The 21,984-nt window shown below is 43.1% G+C and overlaps 1 protein-coding gene across 1 annotated transcript in view; it reads right to left on the bottom strand.

Annotated features, from left to right (window-relative positions):
- Positions 1–1,441: 1,441 nt before the first annotated feature.
- The window catches only part of TMEM80 (transmembrane protein 80), a 35,931-nt gene continuing 15,388 nt past the window's right edge, over positions 1,442–21,984 (bottom strand). The window contains exons 3-5 of the mRNA XM_030199522.1: positions 9,019–9,112; positions 7,368–7,460; positions 1,442–1,909 (exon numbers count right to left, since the gene is read on the bottom strand). Of these exons, the coding sequence (XP_030055382.1) occupies positions 1,704–1,909; positions 7,368–7,460; positions 9,019–9,112 (393 nt within the window). The 3' untranslated portion in view covers positions 1,442–1,703. The remainder of the gene's footprint in view (positions 1,910–7,367; positions 7,461–9,018; positions 9,113–21,984) is intronic.

Genomic DNA, 21,984 nt, shown 5'->3' with positions numbered 1-21,984 from the left:
TAATTTTTTGTTGTTGGTGGCGTCATGTCTTGTGCCAGAGAGAGCCCATACCGTATACAAAATAAATGTCGGTAAGTGCTCATGCAGTAATTCTTTTTAATGGCTGCATGCTAATGGTAACATTAGCACATGACCATTAAATAGAAAAAAAATAGAAAATGGTCATTTTCTGGCTGCAGTAAAACTGGTCTTAGTGCGTGGGAAAAACCCACATAAAAGCATGCTAAGTCCACTTTTTACTGCAGCTTTTAGTAAAAGAACCCCACCACAGGTAGCAAAAATCTACTGCTCAATTATTATCATACTTAATAAAATGCCTATGGCAAAATGCCCTAAGGCAGTTTACATGTATCAATGCCAACACTTAAATGTATAAAGCCCTGAGTGATGCTTTTTTTAATATCTTGTTTTTAATAAAATGGCTGTACCACTATTATAGATTTTATTTTACTACAGCCTTATACATATTTTACAAAACACTCTGCCCAGATTCTATTATGGTCACTCAAATTTGGGCATGGATCACAGATGCACGAGCAAACTAATTAGTTAATGAGCTGTTAACAATTATTGATGTTAATTGGTACTAATTAAGACATGGGTGGATCTACATAAGCACTATTCTATAACGCTGCACGCCTAAATTGTCTTGAGTGTAACTCAGAAAGGGGTGTAACTAGGAGAGGGGCATGGGGGGTCAGGGGCATTCCCAAAATGTTTTGGTGCAGTGTAGAATAGGGTCATTTAAGCATCTTACTGCCATTAGTTGCACACCAGCATTTACAGCAGGTTTCAGCAGGCATAAGTTCTCAAACTAAGCGCTATTCCATAAAAGCTGCTTAGCACTAAGTGACCTTTATAGAATTGGCGCTTAGTGTGGATCTTAACGGCGCCTAACCTTTGGCCCCATTTACTGAATCTGGCCCTATGTGTTCAGCGAGCCTCCTGTTAAATAAGCTTCCCTATTTAAATATCTTAACTTGAAAATCTCTTTTCCAACCTAGACAACCATGAAAATGAATTTAAGGTTTAAATTTAGGCCCACGCTGAAAGTTTAAGTTCTCAAGTTTGGCTGAAAATAAGTGACTAACTTAGAGGCCCTTTTACTAAGGTGCGCCAAAAAATGGCCTGCGCTGGTGTAGATGTGTGTATTGGACGTGTACAAGTACATTTTTCAGCGCAACTGCAAAACAGGCTTTTTTTTTGTCCGAAAATGGATGTGTGGCAAAATGAAAATTGGCACATGTCCATGTGGGATTGAGACCTTACCACCACCCATTGACTTAGCAGTAAAGTCTCACGCGTTAACCAGGCAGTAATTGTTAGTGCGCGTACAATGCTGATTACTGCCCAGTTAGTGCTGCGCACCAGAAATTTTCCAGGGCATGCGTAGAAAATGAAATTACCACCCAGGCCAGGCAGTAGTTCAAAACTGACGTGTGGATGCGCATACGCGGCTTAGTAAAAGGGTCCCTCAGGAACCTAACGTGTACATAATTTAGCGGCTCATTTTTATATACATTTTTTTGTTAAATATGAGCCTGTAAAACAGACTCAACCTGTACCCTGTGAAAACCAAAATTTACAGCTTATTTTATGACCTGAATCAAAGTACTTGCATATGCTTTCCTGCCTTTTTTTCCCACAAAAAAATGTGTCAGTACAAATCAGCTCATCAACTGACAGTTTTGGAAGTCGTGAATTTAACTTACAAATGCTGCAATAGAAAATATATCCAAAATGCCCTCTAGTCCATAGAAAATTAGCAAAACTGCATTAATAATGATGTCTGCTCTCAGTACGTATGTCTCCCACGCCAGGAAATAAACAGATAGAATGACATTCCCCACCGTCACCACCAGGCTGATCCCCAATGGAATCTCTTCTTCTGTAAGGTTTCCCTTTACACCTTAAGAAAAAACAAACAAACATTCAATCAAATTTTCTTATTCCCACAGGGCATTGACTGTATACTTAACAGGTTTTTTGTTGCTCAAATGGGCCATCTAGCTGTATATCACATGGTATCTTACCAATTTCACAGTGGTTCTTAAATAGCTTACACCCATCTGCACTAGTACATGGAGTACTGAGATAGATCAGGTTTTGTAGTGGTGAGTGAGGAGTCGATCTCTCTCACATTTTGTAGTGGTGGCACATTGAGGAGTTACTCAAGAGCTCTCTGGATCTCCAATTACTCAAGATTTTCAAGCCCTATGTACTTTTCTGTTAGCCTAATACATTATTTTTGCACTTTTCTTCACTGACTGCCAACACAAACTATTCCAAAACAAGGCTGTCGAATGTGATACAGAAAATTGTGTTGCAGAAAAACCCATATTAATTAAATAAATCTCATGTCATCTTTTCATTGTCTTTATTTAAACAGATTTATAGACTGCCTTGCTGGAAAACCATCCAAAGTAGTGCACAATATAAAAAAAAGTTAGCTTACCTATAGCAGATGTTCTCCGAGGACAGCAGGTTTTTGGCACTGATTGGCTGGAGGTTATACATTGAATATTTAGTATCCTTGATTGACTGGTATGTTTCTTTCCTATTTTTTTTTTTTTTTACTGTAGCTCATTTTCTGTTATTTTAGTTTGTAAATCGCTTTGCCCTGCTAGTCAGTTAAAGCAATATAGAAAGTTTGGAATGAATGAATAAATAAATAAATAAAATGTCACCACGCATGAATGTCTGTTCCTGCCTACCATTACCGCATGGGACCTCCTCAGTTCATCAGTGGTTAGAGAAATACAACTCCTTGGGGATAAGGGAGGGTTGTGAGGATTCAAGTTCTGCTGTCCTCGGAGAACATCTACAACAGAACTTCATTCTCTTAGACAAGAAGGACTGTGAATCCTCCTGCGTGGGACTCCCTAGCTAGAGGCTGCCTTCAACAAAGGGGAAAGAACATGTGGTACTGGATCAGGCAGCAGGTCATTTTATTATATTCTCTCTTATTTATTTATTTATTGGAAGGCAGCCTAGAAATTAACAAGATTTTGCAGGAAGGGTTTCTGAATTAGTTGGAGCTGATGCAAACTCTTTTTGGTTTGACCAGTGTATAGGGCATTACAGTAGTCTAGTTATGACGCTATCACAGCATGGACCACTGTGGTCACACTCATCTTAATATATGGAGAAAGATTTTGTAGCTGTAAAGGTGATAGAGACAATTTTTTAAGGTTGTTAGAATTTGTGGGATCAGAGTGAGTGATGAGTCTAGCAGTATCACAAGATTCCTGACCCGTGATTTTAGGGGCAGTTCATACTTCCCAAAAGGTAATTTGAAGTCAGGTATTTGTCCACTTGTGTTAGGTACCCAAAGAATCTCTGTTTTGCTTGGGTTCAGGCAGAGTTTATTGCTGTTTGCCCATTCTGGCACCGACATCAGGCTTACTGGTCTATAATTTCCTGGTTCTAGGGGTGATACGGGAAATTGTAGATCAGTAAGCCTGATGTCAGTGCCAGGGAAAATAGTGGAAACCATTATAAAGAATAAAATTATAGAACACGTAGACAAATATGGTTTAATGGGACAGAGTCAGCATGGGTTCAGTTGAGGGAAGTTTTGCCTTACCAACTTGCTTCATTTCTTTGAAGGCGTGAATAAACATGTGGATAAAGGTGAAGCCGGTTGATGTAGTGTATCTAGATTTTCAGAAAGCTTTTGATAAAGCTCCTCATGAGAGACTCCTAAGAAAAATAAAGAGTAATGGGGTAGGAGGCAAGGTTCTGGTGTGGATTAGGAATTGGTTATTGGACAGAAAACAGAGGGTAGAGTTAAATGGTCATTTCTCTCAATGGAGGAGAGTGAACAGTGGAGTGCCACAGGGATCTGTACTGGGGCCGGTACTACTTAACATATTTATAAATAATATGGAAATCGGAACGACGAGTGAGGTGATTAAATTTGCAGACGATACAAAACTATTCAAGGTTGTTAAAACACGTCAGACTGTGAAATATTGAAGGAAGACATTAGGAAATTGGAAGTCTTGGCATCCAAATGGGAGATGAAATTTAATGTGGACAAATGCAAGGTGATGCACGTTTGAACGAATAATCCGATAACAGTTACCTGATGCTAGGGTCCACCTTGGGGGTCAGCGCTCAAGAAAAAGATCTGGGTGTCGTTGTAGATAATTCGCTGAAATCTTCTGCTCAGTGTGTGGCGGCGGACAAAAAGGCAAACAGGATGCTAGGAATAAGGGATGGTGAATAAGACCAAAAATATTATAATGCCCTTGTATCGCTCCATGGTGCATCTGCACCTTGAGTACTGCACTCAGTTCTGGTCACCGTATCTCAAAAAAGAAATAGCAGAATTAGAAAAGGTTCAAAGAACAGTGAACAAAATGATAAAGGGGATGGAACTCTTCTTGTATGAGGAAAGGCTAGAAAGGTTAGGGCTATTCAGCTTAGAAAAGAGAACGGTGAGGGAAGATATGATTGAGATCTACAAAATCCAGAGTGGTGTAGAACGAGTAGAAGTAAAACGATTTTTTACTCGTTCCAAAAGTACAAATATTAGGGGCCATTCGAGGAAGTTACATGGAAATACTTTTAAAACGACTCAACGAATAGTTAAGCTCTGGAACTCTTTGCCGGAGGAGGTGGTAACAGTGGTTAGCGTATCTGGGTTTAAAAAAAGGTATGGGCAAATTCCTGGAGGAAAAGTCCATAGTCTGCTATTGAGATAGACATGGGAAGCAACTGCTTGCCCTGGAATTTGTAATAAGGAGTGTTGTCATGATTTGGGTTTCTGCCAGGTATGTGTGACCTGGCTTGGCTACTGTTTGGAAAACAGGATACTGGGCTAGATGGACCATTGTTCTGATCCAGTATGGCTACTCTTATGTTCTTGTAACTCCTGCATACAGTGCACATCTCTCTTTTTTAAATGACCCACTAGGAATCAATTTTTATTAAGGTTTCCCTCATTTTGACAAGTCAGGGCTAAGAGGATTCCTCAATCTACTTTTTCTTATCAAGCTGCACAATTTTGGAACTCTTTTTCTTCTTTTCTCATATGGATATATGGTTATCTTCAGTTTAGGAAATTGCTCAAAACATTTCTTTTTAAGAAATTGTTTTAGCATTTTGATCTTTTTATGAATATTATTGTGTATTCATTTTTAATATTGTAATTCCTGAAGTTTGTTCAGTGGCTTGTTTTTACCTGCAACGAACTCTAGTAATAATATTAATAATTCTAAGATAGCAGAAAATGAGCAAAGAGCCAAAGGGACTATCAAAGGGAAGAGCATAATTTACATCAGAGAAAATCCTACCTTGAAGGAAAAAAAGACTGCAAAATAACCGCTGCATACTTGACAGGCAGAATCTGTTATTTTTATTTGTTTGATGTGTAATCTTTGTGTGAGCGTTTTAGGTTGTCCTATTTTTAAGTGGCGCTCTTTTTCTGTGCTATTTAATATTGTATATTTATTGTAAACCGTCGTGATCTTTGCCAGCCAGGTGGGATAGCAAATTTGAATAAACTTATATAAGTCTGTCACACACAGAAAAACAGTACACAAACTTTCAGCCTCAGTTGACTCTTTATATAGCTTCATCACAGGAACAAAGTGAAAGGGGAGGAGGAGAGACTCAGCACCACTGAGTATCACCCTAACTGGGAGAGGAGGGACCCAGCACCACTGAAAGTCACCCTAGCTCAGGGGTGTATAACTATAGTCCTTGAGGGCCACAACCCCAGTTGGGTTTTCATGATTTCCACAATGAATATGGATGAGATCTATTTGCATACAATGGAAACAGTACATGTAAATCAATTTCATGCATATTCATTGTGGAAAGCTTGGATTGTGGCCCTTGAGGACTCTGGTTGCCCATCCCTGCCTTAGTTCAAATGTAATCTTCATAATAGAAAATGAGCACAGTTTACCCAGTAGAAACACCCTGCTCCACTGACACCCAGGCATTAATTGGGTCAGGGGCTGTCTGAAAAGCACCAAGGAGGCCCTACACAGTCTGTTCACCATCCTCTTGGAGACAGAAAAAATACTGAACATTATGTGCTGCACGATATCCTTGAGAATTATTTTCTTTCTCTGTCTCCATCCACTGGTTGATGGATACAACCTACTTGTCTGGACTGGTCTGAAAGGGATGCTAAGGAAGGAAAAATGACCCCCTAGTGGTAGTAATGCAAGACTACGGCTAGGGGGTCCCATTTTGATTCAGGTGTCAGAAGGTAGGAGTGAGTGGGAATTGCTCCTGTCCAATTTCCACTAGATCACCAGGGACACAACTGGTATGTCCTTTTGGAGGGGGTAGAGGCCCTTTGGGGGCAGCTCTGATGATCCCAGCATGGTAAAATAACCCTAGCTTTTGGCTAGGGTAATTTTATTGGTGATTTTCTAACCATAATGCTTGAATTGTGCAACCAGTGCACATCGCAAGTTGTGTTATGGTTTTTGCATAGTAATGAACTGCTTTACGTGTATTTGCATGCTTTGCATCTTGTTACTATATAATCCATGGCAACTTAACTATCGCCAAAGTAAAATAAGTCAAGCTGTGTTAGAGCCCTTTGAGTTGTGTTAAGGGGCAAATAACGTGACTTAAAGCCCTAATGCAGCTTGATAATTTCACTCCCTTACAGTTATTATTTAAGGATTCTTCTAGGGGGAGGGGTGAATCATATCCTTTCTCTCTAAGTTATGATTTTCTTTTATTATCAATCTCCTACCTTTTTTTCTGTGTGCCCCCCCCCCCCCCGAACTTCAAGGTGGTCTAATGTGAGTACAGGATTTTTGATTTTCTTTTTTTCTTGTCTGTTATTGGAGATTTCTGTTAAGATAGTTTATTGTATGGTGTAGATAAAATAAAGAAAAAAACAAGCAATGCCAACACAAGCTATATGACTTTGTTAGATTACAGTAACATGACAGTTCAGGTTTAGTAACATGACAGTTCAGGTTTAACATTTTATTATTGTGGTGAAAATAATCTTCTGTTCTTCTGAGTCATGCTGGCTAAACCTGTAGCCTCCTTACTGTACTACAAATCAAAAAAACTTTTACCACCACATATTACCTAAAAACCAATATATAAAACACAATTTGATATATCATGGCAGAGACATGACAAACCATGGGAAACTGGAAGAATCATAGCAGGTCATGATTCATGAGATGCAGAGTTTTTTTAAAATCAATGTTCCCATGACCACCCTCTCTGAGATCTGGTTATTCTATGCCCATCAAGTGAAATTTACTTAAGGTAAAAACTGTGGTCTGATAGTTGCAGAACAGAGGAATAAGAAATGCTGAGAAAGAGGCCTGGAAATAATCCATACGTCTTTCTACATACAACAGCCAAGCTTAACTCACCCAGATATAATCGCACAGCTTCCAAAATTGCCATAATGAACAGCAATGCTAGGTCCAAAATGAGATTAGCATCAGGATAACTGAAAACCTGACCTGAAATATCAAAAATATATATGAATGCTGCTTTCCCATATCTCTTCCCTTCTCAGGGCATCATACATACACAGCTTTACAGGTATACCTTGAATCTCATATACTTTTCAGCCTATTTTGGCCTGGAAAATAATTTAGGCTCTTATTTTAGAAGCATTTCTAGGCATAAAATTGCAGTTAACATGTAAACAGTGATTTTGGAAGTTACTATGTACACGTGGAGATCTACACTGTGTAGATTTTAAAGGGGCATGGATAGGGTATTCTTTGGGTAGTTAATAATCTTCATGTGTATTCCCCATTTTACAAAGCACAGAACTAAAAGTCTCCATGCTGACCTTTATGCCTGCCCTGATAATAGCTTGAAGGGGCAAGTGCACGGGCCAATGGAACCCCCAAATAATGCCAGCATTCATCCCCGAATCTCCCAACCCAACAAAGACAGCATTAATCCCCTGACTCTCCCCCAGGTCCTACTGGATGTCTCCCTGTTGTCTGCTCACCAGTCACTCCTGCTCCTTATGGCACTGGGTTCAAAATGGCACTAACCTGACCCCTAGTGGTTGTCTTGTAGTAATACTATTAGGGGGTCAAGCAGCCAAATAAGGCTTTTCACTCGTGTCCCCCCACTAGACACCAGGAAGACTCCAGTAACAGCTAAGGCAGGGACAGGAGATGGGAGTGGATGTTGTTATTCTAAGGGGAGGGAATTGATACTGCACAGCGTAGTAATTTTAAGAAGGCTGCACACATGGAAATTTGGGGATAGCAGGATGCTTTTTTCCTTCATGTGCAGTTTTTTTTTTAAATTGCTGCTCCTGCTAGACCTGCTGGCAGATACAAATGCACTCCTGCACTTCATTATAGTATTGTTGCAAAAGGCTCTGCATTTGTGAATGTCCCGACCTGGATGTCTCAATTCCCATCCCAATGTTCAATGTAAAATTGAACTTCACATGTTCCCCCTTCCCTGTAAAATGTGACCTACTTCTGAGGACTAGGTCAGAGTGGGAGAAATCCCTCTCAAGCTTGGGGATCATTTGGCATCCAAATCAGTTTTCCTGGTCACTGTTTATCATTGAATTTCTACAAGCGTCTCTAATACTTGGTACATACATAGCCATGTCCTGATGCTATTTAATAAGCAAATGAATGTTCATGGTCCCCACTGGCAACTGACTACTGGATAACTGCTACATCAATTAGCTTTAAACATATTTTAGGACACTTTACTCATTCTAATCCTATGTATCACTGGGAATGGAGAGTCTGAGTTGGAAGCCTTCTTTCACAGTAGACAATGATTTTAACTGTTAAGTCCCAATCCTATGTCCAGAAATCCAGCTCATTCTGGCATTGCAAGACCATTTCATCAGTTTAGTAGCATGGACCATTTATTCTTTCGACCCAGGAAATCATCACTTTGCCTTTTGGAGCCTGTACATCTGTGTACATGTATATACATAAGTCAGCTGACAGTTTCCAGGACTTCCTTTTCCCAGGACCTCCAAGAACTGCTTCAGTATAATTTTCAAAAAAATGAAGCAACAGAACTTACTTTTGTAAATAATCATTAGAAGTGTAGCTAAGAAATAAAAGATGTAATAAACTACATTCAAATAGAAAAGAATCTGCAAGGGAACAGATGACAGCTGTTATAAGGTACATTAAGGAATAATTAGCACTACTTACTTGCAAACCTCTTAAACAACTCCTTATCTAGTTTAACCAATTTATATACTTTTCTTGCATTAAAAAGCTAAATTTGTACATTTGTACATGTGGAAGGCAATGCTATACCAGGTCATCTGTGTATGAAGGCCTTATATGTGGCTATATCCACTCTAGTTTATAAAGCTAGAAAGGATGTACATTCATTTGACACAACATTTCCCAAACGGTTGTGCCATTTTTTCCCTGAAATTTCTAGGACCCCCCCCCCCCCCCCCACATACAAAGTTTAAGATTTTCTCATGTGTTGTTAATTGTGCACAATCTTCCTATCTGCAAAGATGTACTCTTTCACAGAGAGTGCACACTCTCAATTTCTGTATGCGAATCCTCCAATACTTCTCAAATCAAAAATCCTCCTTAAACACAAGCAAGATAAAGGAAACATGATTCTCATCATCCCATTTTGGCCAGGGCAAATATTGATCCCCCTAACTCCTAGAACTTGCTTGTCAGGATCGCTTTCTCTCATCATGCAGAACGAGGAGTCCCTCTTGCATCCCACCATTTAATCCCTAGCTCTCTCAGCTTGAATGTTAAGAGGTTAGAGATAGATTCCTTGCAACTTCCAGAGGGTCCCAGGTTTTGCTTGCTTCTAGGAAAGATTTCACTAGAGGTTTGCTGTTTGGTGCGACAGTAAGGTCACAAATCTTTTTTCATGTTCTACACAACACCTGATTGAAGAATACCTTCTACACTTTTCTAAGTCTGGTCTAAAAACCAACTCTGTAAAGGTTCACTGGAGCATATCACTGCCGTGAAGAGGGTAAATCCATCTCTGTTCAGCCTTTAGTTGTTCACTTCATGAAGGCTTCATATCACTAAAACTCTCTAACAAGCTTCCCACAGTGTCATGGGATCACAATGTTGTTCTCACCCAGCTGATGAAAAGTACCTGACCTGAAAGGTCCTGTTTTTGGTGGCACACAGGGTTAGTGAGATCCAGACTCTACTAGCCGATTCACCTTACACAAAATTTCATCACAACAGAGTAGCTCTGTGTACACATCCCAAGTTTCTTTCTAAGGCAGTGCCAAGAGTTTCATCTTAACCATGCAATTGGCTGGAAGCAGTGCAAAGAAAAGCTACAAAAATGGTATGGGATTTGCGTTGCAAACCGTACGAGGACAGACTTGCTGACCTTAACATGTATACCTTAGAAGAAAGGAGAAACAGGAGTGACATGATACAGATGTTCAAATATTTGAAAGGTATTAAGCCACAAATGAACCTTTTTTGGAGACGGGAAGGCGGTAGAACTAGAGGACATGAATTGAGGTTAAAGGGGGGCAGACTCAGGACTAATATCAGGAAGTATTTTTTCAGAGAGGGTGGTGGATATGTGCAGGGGTGTGCTGGTAAATTTTTAACAACAGGCTCTTTCTCCGGACGTAGCCAACTCTGCAGTTGGAAGGGCCAGGGGTGGCCGGGGGTAGCAACACTTGTCTCTCTCACCTCCCTCCCTTCGTGCAGGCACGCTAGGCATACCTTTGCTGGCAGCCAATAAATGGACTGCCACCACTCCCAAGGTCTTCCTCTGAGCAGCATGCTGGAACTTCTCACACATGCTCGAGAAATCCCAGCCTGCTGCTCAGAGCTGCAAACAAGGAGCAGCAGTCTATTTACTTGGCTGGCAGGGCTCAGCATCCCCACCAGCAAAGTAAAAGAGAATTCAGTAGGGAACCCAAGCCCACATTTTGGAAGCCAGTTGTTAAAGTAGCCATGGAGGGCCCTACTTTAACAACCGGCTCCCAAAATTCTTAAAAACTTAACAACCAGCTCTTGCGAGCCTGTGAGAGCCTGCTCCAGCACACCACTGGATATGTGGAATGCCCTCCCGCAGGAGGTGGTGGAGATGAAAACGGTAATGGAATTCAAACATGTGTGGGATAAACATAAAGGAATCCTGTTGAGAAGGAATGGTTCCACGGAATCTTAGCGGAGATTGGCTGGCAATGTCGGTAATTGGGAAACAAAATGGGAGCTGGGCAGACTTCTACTGTTTATGCCCTGATTGTGACTGAATAGATGGGGATGGGCTGGAGTGTAAATTTTAAGGGGCTTCGATGTTAGCTTCAGAACTTAGTACAAGAACAGTGCTGGGTAGACTTCCACGGTCTGTGCCCTGAGGAAGGCAAGGACAAATCAAACTCGGGTATACATATAAAGTATCACACACCATGTAAATGAGTTTATCTTGTTGGGCAGACTGGATGGACCGTACAGGTCTTTATCTGCTGTCATTTAGTATGTTACTATGTTAGAGTACATGACCATCAAGGTGAAAAGTGCACTGAATACTTTGAACTGGAAGAGAGCCTTGGTCTTCTATCTAGAGCAGACTAAAGCACACAGACATTCCACCCAGCTTTTTGTTTCTTTTGACCCCAAAAGGATGGGGGTTGCCATTAGTAAACAAATACAGACTGCATTTACTTCACTTATGCCCAAGCTGGGTTTATTCTGGATGATCATGTCACGGCTCATAATGTTACAGCCATGGCTGCATTGGTAGTGCACCTGAGATTAGCAGAGCTGCAACACAGTCATCGGTCTACATGTTTACATCTCACTACTGACTAGAACACAACTTCTGACACAGCACTTCAGAATTTATCTTGGGTCTAGAATCCACCTCCATATCCTAAGCCCTTTTGCTTTCTGTTACAGCGTGTCAAAAACAAAAGGAAGTTAAAAAAAAGTTTTGTTACACCTTACTTATTTCAGGCCTTCAGTTTTACCCTTCCCTTTTTTGTTGTTGTTTCAGACAGCCTAATAGGTAGGCACTCCCATCAGTATGCATACAGCATCCTGCTTGTGCTCCGAGAAAACAAAGTTATTCACCTGTAACAGATATTCTTCAAGAACAGCAGGATGCATATCCACACTGCCCCACTCCCCTTCTCTTGGAGTTGAATTCAATCAGTTTCTGTATTAGAATGGCTTGGTCTCACATGACAGCGGTGGGCGAGAAGATGTGCCCACACGTGGTAGAACACTTTCAAAAGCTTCAGAAAAAAACACCAGGGAGTGTCTCTGTGCTGGGGCTCCATCAGTGATGTCACCCTATCAGTGTGGCTGTCCATCCTGCTGTCCTCAAAGAACACTTGCTACAGGTAACTTCAATTTACTACATTATCTGTGTATTTTCTCAAATTTGTTTTCAATACTACTTCATAAATTCATGGTGTGTCCTCTAGTCTTTGTACTTTTTGAAACAGTATCAGCCTTATTCTCAAAAGAGAAAGACGCCCATATTTTGACCCAAATCGGGAGATGGGCGTCTTTCTCCCGTGGGCACCCAAATCGGTATAATCGAAAGCCGATTTTGGGCGTCTTCAACTGCAATCTGTTGCGGAAACGGGCAAAGTTGATGGGGGCGTGTTGGAGGCATGGTGAAGGCGGGATTGGGGCGTGTTTATCGGCCGAGCAGAGATGGGCGCCCTCGTCTGATAAGGGAAAAAAGAAAAGCGTTTTTAGCGAGGTTGGGTCACTTTTTCTGGACTCTTTTTTGTCACGAACAAGCCCCCCCAAAAGTGCCCCAACTGCCCAGATGACCACCGGAGGGAATCGGGGATGACCTCTCCTGACTCCCCCAGTGGTCACTAACCCCCTCCCACCCAAAAAACGATCTTTAAAAACATTTGTTTCCAGCCTGTATGCCAGCCTCAAATGTCATACCCAGCTCCATCACAGCAGTATGCAGGTCCCTGGAGCAGTTGTTAGTGGGTGCAGTGCACTTCAGGCAGGTGGACCCAGGTCCATCTCCCCCCTACCTGTTCCACTTGTGGTGGTAAATGGGAGCCCTCCAAACCACCCCCAAAACTCACTGTACCCACATCTAGGTGCCCCCCTTCAGCCATAAGGGCTATGGTAATGGTGTAGATTTGTGGGCAGTGGGTTTTGGGGGGGGATTTGAGGGGCTCAGCAATTTCGCCAGCATGGTCATCAAAATGCAGAGTCCCCCAAGGCTCACCCCTATCCCCGATCCTCTTCAACCTTATGATGATTCCTCTGGCCAAGTCCCTATCCAAATCTGGCCTAAATCCCTTCATCTACGCTGATGACGTCACAATATTCATCCCTTTCCAATCCACCCTTACAGAAATCTCGGAGAAAATAATTACTGCCATGAACATTTTAGCATCCTGGGCCAATGCTTTCAAGATGAAAATGAATAAAGAAAAAACTCAATGCCTAATCCTTTCATCACAACATGCTACTCAGCTCCCAACCACCCTGACCACCCCCGACGGTACAATCCCAATATCCGACAATCTAAAAATCCTAGGAGTAACATTAGACAAACACCTAACTTTAGAAACTCATGCAAAAGCCACGACAAAAAAGATGTTCAACATGATGTGGATATTGAAAAGAGCAAAACCATTCCTCCCACAGAAAACTTTCTGCAATCTAGTACAATCCACAGTGCTCACCCATGCCGACTACTGCAACAGTATCTTCATCGGCTGCAAAGCCCAAATCATGAAAAAACTCCAAACTGCCCAAAACACAGCAGCTAGACTCATCTTTGGCAAATCACGATTTGAAAGCGTAACACCACTTCGAGAAAAACTTCACTGGCTCCCCATCAAGGAACGTATAAACTTCAAAGTCCACACAATGATCCACAAGATCCTCAATGGTGAATCTCCAAGCTACATGTCCAACCTGATCGATCTACCAGCCAGGAACTGGTCCAAATCTTCTCGAACATATCTCAATCTTCATCTTCCCAACTGCAAAGGCCTCAAATACAAAACCTACTACGCATCCAACTTCTCTGTTATAGGCAGCCAACTCTGGAACGCCATACCTCAACACATCCGAAAAACCAATGAATACCTACCCTTCCAAAAACTCCTGAAGACTTACCTCTTCAAAACAAGCCTACCCAAATGACCAATCCTAAACCCCGATCCTAATTCCACACCACTAGCAGAACCCACACTCCAGTCCTAAACCCCGATCCTAATACCACACCACTAGCAGTACCCATACTCCAATCCTAAACCCTGATCCTAATTCCACACCATTAGCATTACCCATACTCCAATTCTTTCCCCACATCTATCACTATTGTCCTACTCTATGTAACCTTGTCATCTATGTGATACTTTGTATTACCTCTGTGATACTTTGTACCATACTTTGTAAGCCTACTCTATGTAACTCCGTCATCTATGTGATACTTTGTCCATACCTTGTATTATCTCTGTGATACTTTGTACCATACTTTGTAAGCTGCACTGAACCTGCTATCGAGCGGGAAAGAGCGGGGTATAAATGCCACAAATAAATAAAGGAAGGGAGCTATGGACTTGGCAGGTAATTTACTTTTAATTCCAAAATGTTACAAGTGCCCGGTTGGTGTCATAGCATGTGAGGGGGACCAGTGCACTACGAATCCTGGCCCCTCCCACGACCCAATGCCTTGGATTTGTTAGTTTTTGAGCTGGGCGCCTTTGGTTTCCATTATCGCTGAAAAACAAAACCGCCCAGCTCAAATCCGCACACATCCGATGCATTTGCCCGGCACAAACCATATTATCGAAAAAAAAAGATGGGCGCCCATCTTTTTCAAAAATACGGTCTGTCCCGCCCCTTCACGTACCCGTTCTCGGACATAGACGCCCATGGAGATGGGCGTTCGCGTTCGATTATGCCCCTCCACATAATCAATTTGTGTTTACTCATTCCACTCCACTCAGGGTTTTATACACATCTTTTCATATCTATTCACAGTTGTCTCTTCTCCACGCTGAAGAGCCCTAATATCTTTAGTTTTCCTCAAATGAGAGTTGTTATATTCCTTTTATCATTTTGGTTACCCTCCTCTGTACCTTTTCTATTTTGTCTTTTGCGTACAGTACTAAAAATGTGATCACACCATGGAGCACTATAGAGACATTATGAAATTCTTTGTTTTATTCTCTATTCCTTTCCCAATAGCTCCTAACAGTCTGTTTTTGGGGTTTTTTTCGCTGCTGCTGCAGACTGAGTAGATTTCAGTTCACAAGGATGCCTAGACCCTTTTCCTGGGTGGTGACTCCTAGAGGATAATTTTATAATAGGGTCTCTGCTTTTAGAGGACAGGTGGGCACCTACTTAGGCACTATTTTATAGACTCATAGATACCTATGAGTCTTTAGCATGTCATAATCTATTCATGCAGTTATTATTCCCTATATAGGTTACTTTGCACTTGTTCACATTAAATTTACTGGACCACTTCTGGCATTTTGTCATGGCCACCACTCCAAAAAAATAAGAATGGCCGCTGACTGGTTAAATCGCTTGATCGGTACTATCTGCTAATTTCCAGCGGCACTTAACCGGTTACTGTTGCTGAAAATTAGTGGTTAGCAAGTGAAACCCAGACATGGCCCAGCATTGAATATCAGAGAATAACGCCAGCAGTAGTCAGAAAAACACTCACAGCCGTTGGCTAAATATTGTCCCCATTTGCATTATTAATTTAAAGATTTTTTTTTTATTTTTAGGGCATCTGAGAGTCATGTGATTAAAACAGGTCAAAGGACATTTCTAGGGAGTAACATCCTTGGCATGACCAGGCCTTTGAATTTTTCTCAAGCATTTGCCCAATAATTTTAGCAGTATAAATCGTGTTCCTATCCCAAATGTTTAATTAAAAGCAGTCTTTAAGCCAACAGGCGAGTACATCCATGAAACAGAGCTATACTAAGGGAGCACGAGTCAAGCCACATGACACAAACAGTATGTCACTCACTGCTGGGAACACAATTGCAGGGGATCATTCACTGCTGAAAGCTGTCACAATGAATCAAATTTCATATACAGATCAAGAAACAGCATTGAGACACAATAGTGTTTCAGCAGGATTTGTGCCTGCTTCTGGAATTAGAAAGTTTTCGCCTTTCACCTCAAACCTAAAATGTTATGGATAGGAAGCACAATTTATACTGCTAAAATTATTTAGTAAATGGTTGAGAAGGAAAAATTAGTTAATTACCTGACAATTTTCTTTCCTTTAGTCCCAAAGGATCAGTCCAGACAAATGGGTTGTGACCATCCGCCAGCAGGTGGAGATAGAGAAATCTAATGAGTTGTGCCTCATAAGCTCCTGCTCTTAGCTACCAATCCAGTTTTCGGTAACAAAGCAGTGAAAAAGAGTGACTTCCATAGAAAAAACTCCAGCCTCTAGCCAGAAAAAGAACTATGAAATAAAGGGCAAAACTTGTGCCTTAGAAATAACAGAACCAGAATAATAAAAACACTTGAAATTACATAGAACCTGGAAAAAACAAAACCATCACAGAAAAGCGGGCCCTGGACTGATCCTTTGGGACTAAAGAAAAGAGAATTATCATGTAATTAACTAATTTTTCCTTCCATTACTTCCCAAGGATCAGTCCAGACAAATGGAAAGTAGAAAAGCAATCCTTAAGAGGGGAGAGACTGTGATATCCCTGCAGTGAGAACTGTGGCTCCGAAGGAAGTAAATGCTCAAGCAGACACATCCAAACAGTAATGCTTAAAAAAGGTATGATAAGAAGACCACGTCGCTGACTGATAGATCTCTGCCAGCGAAATTGCCCTAGACTCTGCCAAACAAGTTGCCAAAGACCTGGTAGAATAAGTCTTGACGTGCATGGGAGCAGATCTTCCCTTCAGAATATAAGCAGAAGAAATAGCCTCTTTAAGCCATCGAGCTACTGTCACTTTGGAGGCCGGCAAACCGGTCCAGGATCCTGCAAAGAGGCCACAAGATGATCAGACTGCCTGAAATCGTTGGTAGCGGTAAGATAGCGGATAAGGACGTACTTCACATCCAACAGTAGCAGGATAGCATACTCTGCAGAACAGACCTCCCTTGAAAAAGAAGGATGAAACAGAGTCTGATTGACATGAAAAGGAGATCAATTTTAAGCAAAAAGGATGGAACTGTTCGTATGGAAACTCCCAAGTCAGAAAAGTAGAAAAGCAAGAGAGAGCTTGAAGCTCTGAAACCCTCTATGCCGACAAAATGGCAACTAGAAATATTGCCTTTAGATCTTTGATAGTTGCCAAACGAAGGGGCTCAAATGGGGCCGACTGAAGAGCTTTAAGAACCACTTGAAGACTGCATTGAAGACAAATATTGCGGGGGGGGGGGGGGGGATGCAGATGAGTGACTCCCTTGAGGAATCGCACTATATCAGGGTGAGCAGTCAATGAGGCAGTCTATATCCTACCTCTATGACATGCCAACGCTGCCATCTGAACCTTTAGCGAATTGAGAGCCAAGCCTTTTTTTGAATCCCTCCTGAAGGAAGAATAAAATTTGAGACAAGGAAGCATGAAATGAAGAAACACCATTCTGTGCAGACCAGCTCTCAAAAGTTCTCCACACTCTAGCATAAGATCTAGCATAAGAAGAAGTGGACGGCTTTTGGTCTTGCAGCAATGTAGTAATAACATCATCCATGTAACCCTTCTTCCTCAAACGTGCTCTCTCAAGAGCCAGGTCACAAGACCAAAGTGGGAGGGATCCTCCATAAGTACTGGACCTTGGTGCAATAAGCCCGTCTGTGGAGAAAGAGTCAACCGAGGAGCAATTTGAAGACAGATGAGGTCCGCATAATCAAGGACATCTCAGCCAGTCCGGAACTACAAGAACGACCTTCCTAGGATGATAAACAATCCTGTGCAACAGCCTTTCCACGACAGGCCATGAAGGAAATACATAAAGGAGGCCATCCGATGGCCAAGGTTGTACCAGTGCATCCATTCCTTAGGAGTCTTTCTCCCTAAAACATTGAGTCTGGATGCCATGAGGTCCAGAACCGGAAGGCTCCACTGTGTGGAAATGAAGCGCAATGCAGTCTTTGACAACTGTCATTCCCCCAGGTCCAGAGACACTCTGCTGAGAAAATCTGCTTGTGAGTTCAGTGAACCTGCTATGTGAAATGCTGAAATCATTGGAATGTTCAATTCTGACCACTGAAAAAGAAGACGTGCCTCCTGGGTTAGAGACACACTCTTTGTTCCTCCTTGTCTGTTGATGTATGACACGGCTGTGACATTGTCTGAGAGCACACGCACCAGTCTCCCATGAAGAAGAGACGCAAAGGCTAGTAGAGCTTTCCGGACAGATAAAATTTACAATCTGTTGATGGACCAGGAAGCCTCCACTCCCGACCAGTGGCCCTGTGCAGAGTAGTAAAGGTAATGGGCTCCCCATCCGAAGAGGCTGGCTTCGGAGGTGAGAACGCACCACCTGGGCGTCTGTAAGGGCAACCCTGCCTGAGTGTGCACAGGGAGAAGCCACCAAGTCAGACTCTGTCTGGCTTGAAGCATCCATGGAACCAGCTAGTCATAAGTCCCCGAGACAGGAGACTACCGGCTCAACAGGGGCAGCATGTGGAACTTCGCCCAAGGCAGAACATCCAAAGTTGCAGCCAAAGAACTGAGAACCTGAGCATCATCTCATGCCTGTGGGCAGGGAAGAGAGAGAAGCCTGAAGCTAGAGGAATGGACTGATATTTGGCAACTAAGGTTTAATCCCAAAAAATGCAGGGTCATGCACTTGGGTCGCAAAAATCAGAAGGAACAGTACAGTATAGGGGGTGTAGTGCTTCAGTGTGCGAAGGAACAGTGGGACTTGGGGGTGATTGTGTCTGACGACCTTAAAGCTTTCAAACAGGTAGAAAAAGCGAAGGCCAAAGCCAGAAGGATGCTTGGGTGCATAAAGAGATAGTGCCGTTGTATAAGTTTCTGGTGAAGCCTCATTTGGAGTACTGCGTGCAGTTCTGGAGACCGCACCTATGGAAAGATATAAACAGGATGGAGTCGGTCCAGAGGGCGGCTATGAAATTAGTAAGCGGTCTTGAATGCAAAAATTATAGGGACAGGCTTATGAACTACACCCAACTGACCAATTCTCTCAGCTCCAACCCTCGTCGTCTCTTCGCCACCCTTAACTCCCTCCTCAAAGTACCCTCCGCTCCCACCCCCCCTCACTCTCTCCTCAATCACTGGCTGACTACTTCCGTGACAAGGTGCAAAAGATCAACCTTGAATTCACTACCAAGCCACCTCCTCCTCTTCTCTCTTCAACCCTCTCCCTCAACCAACCAACCAACTCTTTCTCCTCCTTTCCTGATATCACCGAGGAGAAAACCGCCCGCCTTCTTTCCTCCTCGAAATGCACAACTTGTTCCTCTGATCCCATCCTCACCAATTTACTTAACACCTCTCTCCAACTGTCACCCCCTCCATCTGTCATATCCTCAACCTCTCTCTCTCTCCACAGCAACTGTCCCTGACACCTTCAAGCATGCCGTAGTCCCTCCAACTACCGCCCCATCTCCCTCCTACCCTTCCTCTCCAAAATACTTCAGCGTGCCGTTCACAGCCGCTGCCTTGATTTCCTTTCCTCTCAGGCCATCCTCGATCTGCTTCAATCCGGTTTCCGCCCTCTACACTCGACAGAAACAGCACTCTCTAAAGTCTGTAATGACCTGTTCCTTGCCAAATCCAGAGGCCACTACTCCATCCTTATCCTCCTAGATCTATCCGCCGCTTTTGACACTGTCAATCATGATTTACTTCTTGCCACACTGTCCTCATTTGGGTTCCAGGGCTCTGTCCTCTCCTGTTTCTCCTCCTATCTCTCCCACCGCACCTTCAAAGTACACTCTCATGGTTCTTCCTCCACCCCCATCCCGCTCTCTGTTGGAGTTCCCCAGGGATCTGTCCTTGGACTCCTTCTTTTTTCAATCTACACCTCTTCCCTGGGCTCACTGATCTCATCTCATGGTTTCCAGTATCATCTTTATGCTGACGACACCCAGCTGTATCTCTCCACACCAGACATCACCGTGGAGACCCAGACCAAGGTATCGGCCTGCTTAGCCGACATTGCTGCATGGATGTCCAACCGCCACCTGAAACTGAACATGTCCAAGATCGAGCTTATTGTCTTTCCACCAAAACCCACCTCTCTTCTTCCTCCGCTCTCGATCTCAGTTGATAACACCGTCATCCTCCCTGTCTCATCTGCCCGCAACCTCGGAGTCATCTTCGACTCCTCCCTCTCATTCTCGGCATATATCCAGCAGACAGCCAAGACCTGTCGCTTCTTGCTCTTTAACATCAGCAAAATTCGCCCTTTCCTGTCTGAGCACACCACCCGAACTCTCATCCACGCTCTCATTACCTCTCGCCTTGACTACTGCAACCGTCTCCTCACTGGCCTCCCACTTAGCCATCTATCCCCCCCCTTTAATCCCCTTTAAACTCTGCTGCACGTCTTATATTCCGCCTGAACCGATATACTCATATCGCCCCTCTCCTCAGGTCGCTTCACTGGCTTCCGATCAGATACCGCATACAGTTCAAGCTTCTCCTTCTCACCTACAAATGCACTCAGTCTGCAGCCCCTCATTACCTCTCCACCCTCATCTCCCCCTATGTTCCCGCCCGAAACCTCCGCTCACAGGACAAATCCCTCCTCTCAATACCCTTCTCCACCACCGCCAACTCCAGGCTCCGCCCATTCTGCCTTGCCTCACCCTATGCGTGGAATCAACTTCCTGAGCCCCTACGCCTAGCCCCCTCCCTACCCATTTTCAAATCCTTGCTCAAAGCCCACCTCTTCAATGTTGCCTTTGGCACCTAACCTTTATACCTTTCAAGAAATCTAGATGCCCCAATTTGACTGCCCCTACATTTGTCCATTAGATTGTAAGCTCTTTGAGCAGGGACTGTCCTTCTATGTTAACTTGTACAGCGCTGCGTAACCCTAGTAGCACTTTAGAAATGTTAAATAGTAGTAGTAGTAATAGTAACCTCAACATGTATACGCTGGAAGAGAGGAGGGAGGGAGGAGAAATGTTTAAATATCTCAAGGGCATTTATGTACAGGAAGAGAGCCTTTTTCAAATGAACAAGAGCTCTGGAATGAGGGGGCATATGACAAAGTTAAGAGGGAATAGGCTTAGGAGTAACCTAAGGAAGTATTATTTCACAGAAAGGGTGGTGGAGGCGTGGAATAGCCTCCCGGTGGAGGTGGTGGAGTTGAGGACTGTTCCAGAATTTAAAAAGACATGGGATAAGCATGTGGGATCGCTTAGGAACAGGAAGAATTAGGGTTACAGAGGATGGGCAGACTGGATAGGTCATATGGCCTTTATCTGCCATCATGTTTCTATGTTTGAGCTTGAGCTGATGATACTGAGGAAGGAAAACCTTCCCCGCCTGGGTACTGAAACCCCCCCCCCCCCACCCCAGAAAATCCAGGATCTGGGTGGGGGTGAGATGACTCTTGCTGTAATTCACCACCTAACCCAGTGCCGAAAGAAGAGGCAGGACTGTCTGTGTACTGCAAAGGCTCTCTTGATAAGAAGGCACCCAAATTAGCCAATCGCCTGAGTAAGGATGTACCTGGATCCCTTGCCAGTAAAAAAAGGCTGCCACCACCACCATAACTTTTGAAAATGTGCGAGGTACAGTGGCGAAGTCCAAAGGCATGGCCTTGAATTGAAAATGATCTCTCGGGATCACAAACTGGAGAAATTTCCTGTGAGGAGGCCAAATTGGGATATGAAAATGAGCCTCTTTGAGGTCCAATGAGGTGAGAAACTCACCTGGCTGGACTGAGGCTATGACAGAACGAAGAGTCTCCTTGCGGTAATTCTGCATTTCAAGGCAAAAAAAGTATTCTTTCTTTGGGACAAAATAGATGGAATATCGACCTGTGCCCCTCTCCGCCAGAGGAACAGGGTGAATGGCCCCCAGTCACCTTAAAGAGGCTAAGGCAGTGGTT

This window comes from Microcaecilia unicolor, chromosome 4 (assembly GCF_901765095.1).
Source record: "Microcaecilia unicolor chromosome 4, aMicUni1.1, whole genome shotgun sequence".
Taxonomy (NCBI): Eukaryota; Metazoa; Chordata; class Amphibia; order Gymnophiona; family Siphonopidae; genus Microcaecilia; species Microcaecilia unicolor.
Note: the sequence above shows the minus strand (reverse complement) of the source record. Positions and strands in the feature narration are given on the sequence as shown.